Source organism: Phalaenopsis equestris, unplaced genomic scaffold, assembly GCF_001263595.1.
Source record: "Phalaenopsis equestris unplaced genomic scaffold, ASM126359v1 Scaffold000038, whole genome shotgun sequence".
Taxonomy (NCBI): domain Eukaryota; kingdom Viridiplantae; phylum Streptophyta; class Magnoliopsida; order Asparagales; family Orchidaceae; genus Phalaenopsis; species Phalaenopsis equestris.
In genome coordinates this window covers 557,178-568,211 of record NW_018164480.1, presented here as the reverse complement: position 1 = coordinate 568,211, position 11,034 = coordinate 557,178, and the positions used below count along the sequence as shown (strand labels likewise).

Genomic DNA, 11,034 nt, shown 5'->3' with positions numbered 1-11,034 from the left:
TTCAACTTATTTGTTATATATATATCTCCGGACAAAAACAACTCATAAAATAGAAATAACAAGTTTTTCATAATACTGAATATCTTTTAATGAGCAATTAAGTATACTAATACCTATAATAAAATAATATAAGTAGCTTAGGAGCCGAATTCATGCAGAACTCAATCTCCTGCATCACATATCCATCCCATAACAACAAATTTTGCCGCATGATTTTTCTTTCCATAAAAAGCGACTCATTCATGATTGTCCATAGATGAAAAATAGAAAGAATCTCATTAAATGTTCCAATCAAAAAATATAAATTTCTCATATGAACTAAAAGTATTTAAGATTTTTCGGAGAAAAAAAATATTATTTAAAAGCATATTGCATAAGCAAGCTCCAAAGAAGTGTTGTTATAGTGCAAAACCCCGATGCAGCTAGCTAGGTCAAAAGGAAAACATATCAGATATTTTTTATAAAATAATAAACTAATATAGCACATCAAAAGACAGAATTAAGTTGCCTTACCAACTATGGAAAGAAGACTGAGTATTCATGCACAGAAGCTAGGAAACTAATACTTCTTATGACACTTGTCAATAACTTTACATATGCTGAGCTAACCAAAAATTAAATATTATATCGCCAACAAGATGTTAAGAAAGCTTCTTCTTTCTCTATTTTTCTTGATTCAATATTGTTCTTCTTTGAAAAAGCCTAAAATCTGTTTGTTATGAGCCTTATTCTCATTACAGAGGGTATAATATTTTTGTTATGGTTCATCTCCTTCTAAAAATTATTTTTTCATTTTCATGCAATTCCTCTCTTTTCTTTTTCTATTTTTCTTGATTCAATATTGTTCTTCTCTAAAAAAGCCTAAAATCTATTTGTTATGAGCCTTATTTTCATTACAGAGGGTATAATATTTTTGTTATGGTTCATCACCTTCTAAAAAATATTTTTTTTCATTTTCATGCAATTCCTCTCCTTTTCTTCCTAATTCATTGTGGCTATTCCTCTTCTTATTACATTTTCCAAAATACTAAAACTCATGCATATGGCAAGAAATGTAACATTATTTTGCTCTTATCTGGATTGCCTTGTAATACTAGTACATAACACTTAAGACTTTTCATTGATACAAATATATAAAATTAATAACCTAAGTTATGCAAAAACTCTTCTTCTTTTTTCTTGAAGGGCAGGGGCTTAGGGGTTCAGCCTCACCGCGGACGCCTCACTTACGGTCATTTCATCTCATGGCCTTCAAATGGTGCCTATTATCTTTAATAAGCGTGAAGAATGAAATCGCATACCTTTATATTTATCTTATTAGATTAAATCTTATGTTGCACACCAAACATCAAGTACTAGCTTGATGAATGATACATATACTATATCTTTCTTTAGTTTCCACAATCATATGAAATTGCATAAAATAAAATGTATAAATTTGGCAGAACCACTTGTAATTGAAAAAAATGAAAAATATGCATTTGAAACAATCATATGTAGTTGAAAAAATAAGAATTATTTACTAAGTATACAACCTTAACTTCCAATCAAAGAAAGTGGTTGTAATGGCACGCAATCAAAATCTCCATTTGACAGCTTAACTTTGTTAATATTTTTTAATCTTCTAAAATAAAGTGATCTTCAATTATTTGTTCTTGTTTTTTTTCTTTTTCCCCAAACTGTTTTAACATAACATTTTATTTTATGGTGATATTATCTTCAGCAATAAATCTATTTGGCTAAATCTAAAAACGGTTTCTAGCAGCTAAAACCATCCATTATAGATAAAAAAATTAATATCAAAATTTAAAAGTTGTCTAATTTCTAATTTCATTTTTACAATTTCTTCATCTAGCTCTGCAACCTAAATTGATCTACCATGTTCTAAGTATGTGCCACCAACCTTAGCCTTCAATATAAATTGCCAGCCCTCAGCTCTTGTAATGCCCTCAAATACAAAATTAATCAACTTAGCCCCCTCAAAACTCCTCCCAATAACATCTCCACTCAATCCCATACAAGCCTAGATTCACTACCTACAACCCTCTTCCAACATACAAGCCAATCTCTTCATCTCCTCTTAAAACAAATTCGTTAATAAAAATTATTACTCTGTCCTCCAATCATCTACTAGTGAGCTCCCAAAGGGCTTCCCTCAGTTCCTTCACACCACCTCAACCTTTCTATCTCCATAGCACAATTGACACCCCAGCTACTCCCATCTCTCTCAAGTTTCTCTTTCTCCTAGAGAAGTTCCAAGTATTTGCTATCGTGTTGGGTTAAAGTTGGAATGAGAACTATTTAATATATATATATATATATATATATATATGTGTGTGTGTGTGCGCGCTGTTGTGGCAATGTTGTCGTTTCAAATACTGAAATTTTGACTTATTCATCTAACACATGAAAATCTACCTTCAACAATTAAAAGTTTAAATATTTGAAGATATCTCAATGAGGTTAGTCACTGCCATAAACTTCTATTGCTAAAAAAATCAATTTATTTTGCAGTTCACTTTTATAAAAAGGTAAGCAATAGAAGTTTTAACTAGGTTAATTTGCTAAAATGACAAATAAACTCTCATTAGGAAAGTGAAAATTTTGTCACTTCAGGATTAAGATTAACTTTTCCTGTTCCCGACAGATTCTAAAATAAATCATTCTTTATCAGAAAAAAGTTTAAACTAGGTCATTTAGGCATATGATTAGCTAAAATGGGATACCTCAACCTAAGGTCATCTTCATACCATGGCATTTAATCAAAGAACACCTTGATGCACTGCCCTTTTACCAAAGAAATATCTTTATTACAATCAGATAGCATGTAAAATAGATTTCACAGAAAGATAAACTTTGACCTCAAGACTGAGAGCCAACACTAACAGTTACTTTCAATCTTTCTTTGCCCAAAACCCAATTTTTATTTAATAGTTTTAGGCAGCTTGATGGCAAAAATCTCGTAATTAACTTCTAAAAAGCTATAGGATAAAAACAACTAAATAGCTTTAGGGGACATAAAGAAGTTGTTTCATTCAATAAACCGCCTTAAAATGCAAAGTAAATCCGTTTAGAGATTAGGTTGAGCTCCAGGGACCTCCATTCCTTGTTCCAAAATAACTTCAACATTTAAACAGCATTCAGACTTGCATAGAAGCTAGTTTACCATCTAATTTACCAAGTTCTCGCACATCATTCATGCCAATAGTATGCCTGCACGAAGCATTCCGTGCGTAAAGCATGTAAGAATACTTTTAGTGAGGCGTAGAAGGTCAATGAAAAATATAGGAAGGCACAATCAGTACCAAATGGCATTAGACTTTCCCTTAGTCTGACCATACATAATACAAAATGTGCAAACTAAGATTTTCATGATCAATAACAATTATCGATATCAGCATTCATTAAAAATAAAATCACGCCCTAAAAACTAAATTAATAGACTAAAAAACAGTATGTCAGATGCATGCAAGAAATAAAAAAATAATAATAATAAACAAAACAAGAATCAAGCATTTCCTTGATTAAACGTTCCATTTAACAATGCCAAACATAACAAAAAAAAACAACAATAGAGTGGATCAAATGCGATCACATAGATCATTAATCGCTCAGTACAATATATATAAGATCTGCAAAAGCCCTAGAAGGCCAACACAAACCACAAACCATCCGATCTTTAGGAAGAGAGATAAAGGATCGAACACAAACCTAAAATAACAGTAGAAAGGATCACTTGGCGACCATGCGCAGGATGAAGTCCTCGTAACGGATGTTGCCGTCCGGCGACACATCAACCTCGCGGATCCACTCGTCAAACTCACTAGGCTCGAGTTTCTCGCCGATTGAGGTAAGGACGTGGCGGAGGTCGGCAACCGAAACGAAGCCTGTGGAATCCTTGTCGAGGACTTTGAAAGCGTCACGGAGTTGGCGATCAAAGGGCTCCGCTCGCAAGTGCTTCCGCATCAGTTCCAAGAAGCGGTTGAAGTCGAAGGGCGATGTCAGCCCCTCCTCAGCTGCGATTGCCTTCAGCTGGGCCTGCGTTGGGTTCCCGCCCAGCGAACGCATGAGGATTCCAAGCTCCGACGGTGCGATCCGGCCATCTCCGTCGGTGTCGAACAGCATGAAAGCCTCCCGCATGGATGCCACCTGCTCTTCCGTGAGATCCTTCCCCATTACTTTGATCTATTGCTCTCGCGCTCCTGATCACCCCCCTTCCCTCACCACGCACTCTTCTCTTTGGTTTCTTTCCCAACCCTATTGCTCCCTCTGTTCTGGCAAGACACGTTGTGGCAAAGAAAAATGTCCTGCCCTCTCAGTCCTCGTTTAAATTTAGGTGATTTCGGTTTCCGAAATTTCACGCGATGTACAAATATTTCATCCAGATTTTAAAATTGCAACAGATACCTTAAAATTAGATTTTTAAAATTTCTTAAAAGGGATAAATACATAAAACCCATCCCAAATGTTAATATTTGCAAACTACGTGACAGAGTAATTTTTTGAACTATGGTAGTGATGTATTTATGCTTGTGACCATCAAACCATTGAGAATTTGAAAATTTGATGAAAGAGGGTGATTGATTTATAAATAGCAAGTTTCGGGGTGGCCTATATGTAGTTGCACCATTTTAAAAATATATTAAAATTTTATTAAATATTGTTAAATTTTACATGTTTATAATTACAATATTAATTAAATGTCTTTTATGCTTTGGGCACCAATATGTATATATATATATATATATATATATAACAATAAAGAGAATTAAATGTTTTTTTGTTTTATTATTTAATAAATAAATGATTTATATTTGTTTGCAATATAAGTACATCTATGCAAATAATGAAGAATATGCCCAAATAATTAAGAGGAACCGTAAGTAATGTATCTTATTAATATTATAATCATAGTGTCATTATCATTACAAAATAGCCAAAATTGAGAATATTTAATTAACCTTACTTGTCATCTCAATCATGAAAGTCTCTAAACATGAATCAAGAAACCTTAAGAGGGTTATCATTCTCATATACCTAACACGTATATAATAGAAAGAACATTTAAGTTTATTATGACAAAAGATTCTTTCATTATACATTACTAATTATAGATCCATCAAGAGGTGTTAGATAAAAATCCAAAATTCTGAGAAGTCATTGATTACCCCAACCCTCATGTTTAATATTATTTTTATTATATCTTATATTATTCATAGTTTTATTATGTTTCATAATAATTAATAATTGATTGCTTAATGAAATGGCCCGCTTCTTTTATCATATTCTATCTTCACTTCTTCCTTCACATGTTAATCAAAAACATCAATTTTTATGATGTATGTGTTTTATGGATTCACCTATTAATTTGAGTAATTCAAAATATCTAATTTTGATTGAATTCAACTTATTTGTTCCTCTTACAAACCTATGATTTTGTTGGGTTTTAATTCTCTAAATTTCAACCCTCTTTTTACTAAATTCATTCATCTTGCTAGTGTTTATGTTATATTATCATGCTTAAAATTGCTTAAATATATCATGATTGTTGTTTTGCAAGCTTAATTGGGCTTTCTTAAATTATTTTGTAGAATTTATTAGTTGCATTTTTTTTTACTGAAGTACATATATTGTTTGTGATATTCAAACTAAAGTTTCTTTACATATTATGAATTCTTTATCCACTAAACCTATGCATAAATTCTCTTTATTGGAGATTTGATTCAAATTATTTTAAATTCAAATTTTTTGACTATTTTATAATCAAATAAATGCTTACTCAAATGATCATTAAGTGTGCTACTGATGTCAACTAAACTTCATGCTGAAGTTTTTATGTTGTCCCTCAACTTATGAATGTTAAAACAAGGAAATAAAAAGCCAAAATACATTGCAAATGACGTGTGAGAAAAAATACATAAGACATTGATATTTATGTGGATTGGCTTCAATTAGTTTTAGGTCTATGTGAGAGAAAGAAGTTCTAATCCACTGTGCACAAAAAGGTTATAAATAAGATAATCAAACTGAAGAAACTACATGACCAACGAGTCTCATGATTTTCGATTACAGCTTTTATGATTAGCAGGTTTTACAGATACCGTCTACAATATTCACGACTGACTACTGCCTCCATAGCAACCGAATATGACTTTCATTACTAAAATACTGTTATACATAACCTTTGTAATTTCATATTCACTGGTTCAAGAAAATAGAGGGTCTATGCACATATTATTACACGGTAGATTACTTCAACTAGATAAGACCCTGTGATTTTTTTTTCCTTTACAGGATTTTTCACATAAAAATCATGGTGTCTCCTCCCACAACTTCTCTTTTATTTGTATGTGTTGGATCTCCGCCCAATGCTAAGATGTTAATTTATTAATCTACCACACTGCAAATTTTTTTGGCATGCGTTAATTAATATTGATATTAATCTAATATAATTTATTCACATCTCTTTACTTCAAAGAAGTAATTTTTATTATTTGATTTTGATAAAGTTTACTTACAATTTATATATTATTTTATTCAAATAGTACAAAATACTTGAATACTAATTTAAAATTTATTTGATTGCTTATTTATTCAGATTGATAAAAATCTATCAATAATTGTTGTGACGGGAAATAGATATACCACTAGTTCTTGTGGTATATATATAAATCGAACAGGAGAACGATCGACGAAGCTAAAAATAGAACGAGAAAATTCACACTAGAAAATAGTAACACAACGGAACACACAGATTTATGTGCTTTGGCAAATTGCCTATGTCCATGGAGTTGCAGAGGATTTTACTACTTGAGAAATTTACACTAGTCGATCACCTCGGCTTACAAGAGCTTACAAGAGGAATCTCTCAATCTCTCACTTTGTTGCTCTCTCTTCTTCTTTCTCTGTTCTTCACTCTCTACACCGAAGAAACTCTACACAGAGATTCACCGAAGAAGATAAACTTATAAAAGAGATAAACCCAATTTATCTTCTGCCACAAGCCACTAAGAAGAAGTCAAGGGAGAACAATCTTCTTCTTCTTCTTTTCTCTTCCTTCACCGCAAGGAACTACAAGTGACACTTCTCTTTCTCTATCCAGAGGAAGCCCGAAGAAGAACTCAAAATCGTGACTTTTCTCTAAAGGAGAGTCGTGCGAACCTTTTATCCCGAAAAGAAAGCAAGAACAGTTGAGCGGGATGAAACGAAGCAAGGCTTAGCGGCAGACGCTGGCGCCTACAGTTCGCGAATTGACTCCAAGGGTAGCGGGTTGCGGCTGTTTCGCGATCGGGAGTGCGAGAGCAGGATCAGGAGGCATGGACCAGGCTCCAACGCTTAACAATCTCCCACTTGGAGACCGATACACTTGCTACAACATCTTCTTCCTCAAAATGATATCCTCCACTGTCAGTGTCGTCCTTTTCTTTAAACATGAATCCTCCACCGCTGTAACTCAAAGTCTTGTCTTCACTCCAGAAGACCAGCTGAAGCTTAGCACAACTTTAGTTTCTTAAGAATAACACCCTAGTAGTTAACATATCGGCAGGGTTCAATTAGCATTGCACCTCCAAGTTATTTCCTGAATTACTCGTCTCTACTTGCAACTCTCATTGCATGGGCAATATATTGCCTTTGTTGAAAGTCTTTTTCAATAAGTCTAGCATTATACCTTTTATTGTCATCATGCTCAGTCTTCACCTGGTACACCCACTTTGTTGTACATTGTCTTCTTCCCTGATGAAAGTTCTGTCAGCTTCCACTTGCTCAAACTTTCATCTTGCAATATTTATTCATTGTTCTGTGGTTCTCCACCATCTGTCTGTAGAACAATAGGAATGGGTGTCCTAGACTCACTCTCCTCTACACTTCCATCATCAACAAAACTATGAACTGCCAGCAATATTGCGTCATGTACTTCTTCAGATACCACATTTGCGCTATCATTCTACATTATCTTGGGATTCCTGCAATTTCTCTTTATGTGGTCAGCCTTGCCACAATTCCAACAGGTTATCTGCTGACCATACTTTGATTTTGATCTCCCTCTATTTGCGTTCATGTGATGTCATCTCTCTCTGAAATCAACATTCAGTGACGAACTCATACCCGAGATCTCGTCATAATCTTTCCTGCGCACCTCCTCAGCCAAAATCAAATAACGAATATCATAACATTTCATTTTAGATTTACATGCAAAACTACTAACAACCATCCTTATGACTTCCCAAATATTTGGCACGATGCCAACAATATCAGATCACGTATCTCATCATCAAACTCAATTTCAACAGACGATAATTGATTTGTGATAGTGTTGAAATTATTTATGTGTTGAGCAATTGAAACAAACGATAATTGATCATCAAACTATTTGGCAAAGATGTCAACAATCCAGCGCACATATCTCATCATCAAATTCAATTTCAACAGACGATAATTAATTTGTGATAGCGTTGAAATCATTTAGGCGTTGAGCAATAGAAACACTTTCCGTCATCTTCAAGTTGAATAATTTCTTCATCAAGTACACCTTGTTATCCGCCGATGGCTTTCCATACATACCTGATAAGACTGTCATAAGATCTACAGTCAATCTTTCATTGACGGCGTTGTGTGCAACGAACCATCCTTTCAAGTATTTTCAATACTATCAAAATTATTCAACTTGATTTCAACACTATCACAAATTGACCAAAATTATTCAACTTGATTTCAACACTATCACAAATCAACCTAGATGACTTTACTACTTGAGAAATTTACACCAGTTGATCACCTCGACTTACAAGAGGAATCTCTCACTTCGTTGCTCCCTTTTTTTCTATCTTCGTTCTTCTCTCTCTACACCAAGATACACCAAAGAAACTCTGCACCAAGATACACTGAAAAAACTCTACACCGAATACACCGAAGAAGATAAATTTACAAGAGAATTAAACTCAATTTATATTCTGCCACAAGCCACCGAGAAGAAGTCAAGTAAGAATATTTCTCAATGGTGCTACTCACATTTTGACTCTATCTTCTATGTAAATATACAGAGACTCTCTATTTCTGAAAAGATTTGTTTAATATCATTAGAAAGTTAGAAATTACATTAATATGAAGGTTATCTGCAGTAGTAATGTTTTTTTCTTCTTTGCCATGTTTAGATGGTATTTCTCTTTATGATAAATGTAGTGGAGTTATTCTTGAGTGATTTGGCTACCCATTTAACGCAACTCTTAAAATTTTCATTCATTAGAACAAATTGGCAATTTCTCCTACTTGTTCCGCTCCTATTGAATGTATTAATTTCATCACTCAGAACCTATTTACAATGTTGGACAACCTTTGTTGTTGATGGACAAAGATACTTATGCTCATAAAACTGCTTAATTCATAAAACTGTTTACTATTACTTATACAAGGATTTGCCACTTATGTAATGGAGTAAGTTGATTTGGTTTAAAGGGTTGTCCCTTAAATATGTTCCCTTTTCTTGGAAAGTTCTTATTAAAGGCCTCGCTGCTATAGATATCTTAAATTCAAGGGGCCTTACAATTCATAGTATGTGTGTGTGTGTTTTTTTTTTCTTTTTTTTGGTGCAAAAAAGTTTCAAAAAGTCATAGGCATCGCTTTTTTGAATGACCATTTATTTTTTTTTTGTTATGCAAAAGACCACTCATGTGGGGTCCTCATTCTTATGGGGTGAAGTTTTCAACAATATCTTGTTTATATTAATACAATTACATGTCAAGTCATTAAGACCTTCTCTCTACTTGCTATTCAAGTTGTTACTCACTACATTTGGTTGGAAATAAATGCTATAATTTTCATGCATGAATCTATAAATGTTGATTCGGTCGTTAGCAAAAGTAATTATGCTTCTAAATACAAATGTTGGAAATGGAAATTCAAATGTGATATTCATTTACATTTTCTCTCTCTTTCATTTATAACTGAGCTGCCGGATTCTTATGATTCATTTTGATGCTCACGATGGATTTTTTTTTTCTCCTGGAGGCTTTCCACTTTATTCTTGGTTATTTCTACTTCAACTGGATTGATTTTCACGCTCACATCGATATGGTGACATGTCTATTGAAGGAAAAATTATTGCATACATACACCGCATGCAGAGATACATGCGGTGTATGTATGCAATAATTTTTACTATCAATAATTTTTACTATTAAAGAGTATGGCTTGCGTCTATGTTTTTGGGGATTCCTTGGATATGACTTTTGCTGTTTTTTTTTAATTAATTTGGATTTGGAGTCTTCTGCCACAAGCCATCAAGAAGAAGTCAATGAAGAACAATCTTTTTCTTCTTCTTTCTACTCCTTCACCGCAATGGACTACACGTTGCTCTTCTCTTTCTCTATCCTGAGGAACCCTGAAGAAGAACTCAAAATCGTGACCTTTCTCTAAAGGAGAGCCGCGCGAATCTTTTAACGCGAGAAGAAAGCGGGAACAATTGAGCAGGATGAAACGAAGCGAAGCTTCGCGACAGACGCTGGCTCCTACAGTTCGCGACTGTTTCGCTATCGGCAGTGCGGGAGCAAGATCATGAGGCGTGGATCGGGCTCCAGCGCTTAACAATAACTTCATGGAAAAAAATTAAGTGCTCATTCAATTCTTAGCTTTGTTTATTATCCCCTTTAAATACTCGTCCAATTAAAATTAATAAGCTAAGTACAAAATAAATACATTTATTTAAACAATTTAAACTTAAAACTCAGCTCCATTGAGTCAAACATGAATAGCTTATAACAAACTGAGCCAAATCCAATCAACATCATACGCAACTTGATTATTATATAATCTTATTTTACAAAAACATCATGATTTTCACCCCGGACATATAGTCTCATTCTTCTAATTTGATTGCTTAATCTTGAAATTGCAACATCAAGTTTACTAAATATGTAGACTTACACGACTCCTAAATTCCTCATTACTCACATGTACACTCATAAGCATTGCATGATTTATATGGTGTGCATCGTGCCTAAGAATGTTTATTATAAAGTAAAATAACAATAAAAAAAA

The 11,034-nt window shown here is 33.6% G+C and overlaps 1 protein-coding gene across 1 annotated transcript; it reads right to left on the bottom strand.

The window, feature by feature from the left end:
* Positions 1–2,963: 2,963 nt before the first annotated feature.
* On the bottom strand, positions 2,964–4,323 carry LOC110018991 (probable calcium-binding protein CML13). The gene is made up of 2 exons (XM_020716504.1): positions 3,712–4,323; positions 2,964–3,213 (listed from the first exon to the last, which is right to left on the bottom strand). Exon 1 carries the CDS (start codon positions 4,174–4,176, stop codon positions 3,733–3,735), a length of 444 nt encoding a protein of 147 aa, XP_020572163.1. The 5' UTR covers positions 4,177–4,323; the 3' UTR covers positions 2,964–3,213; positions 3,712–3,732.
* Between the last annotated feature and the right edge of the window lie 6,711 nt (positions 4,324–11,034).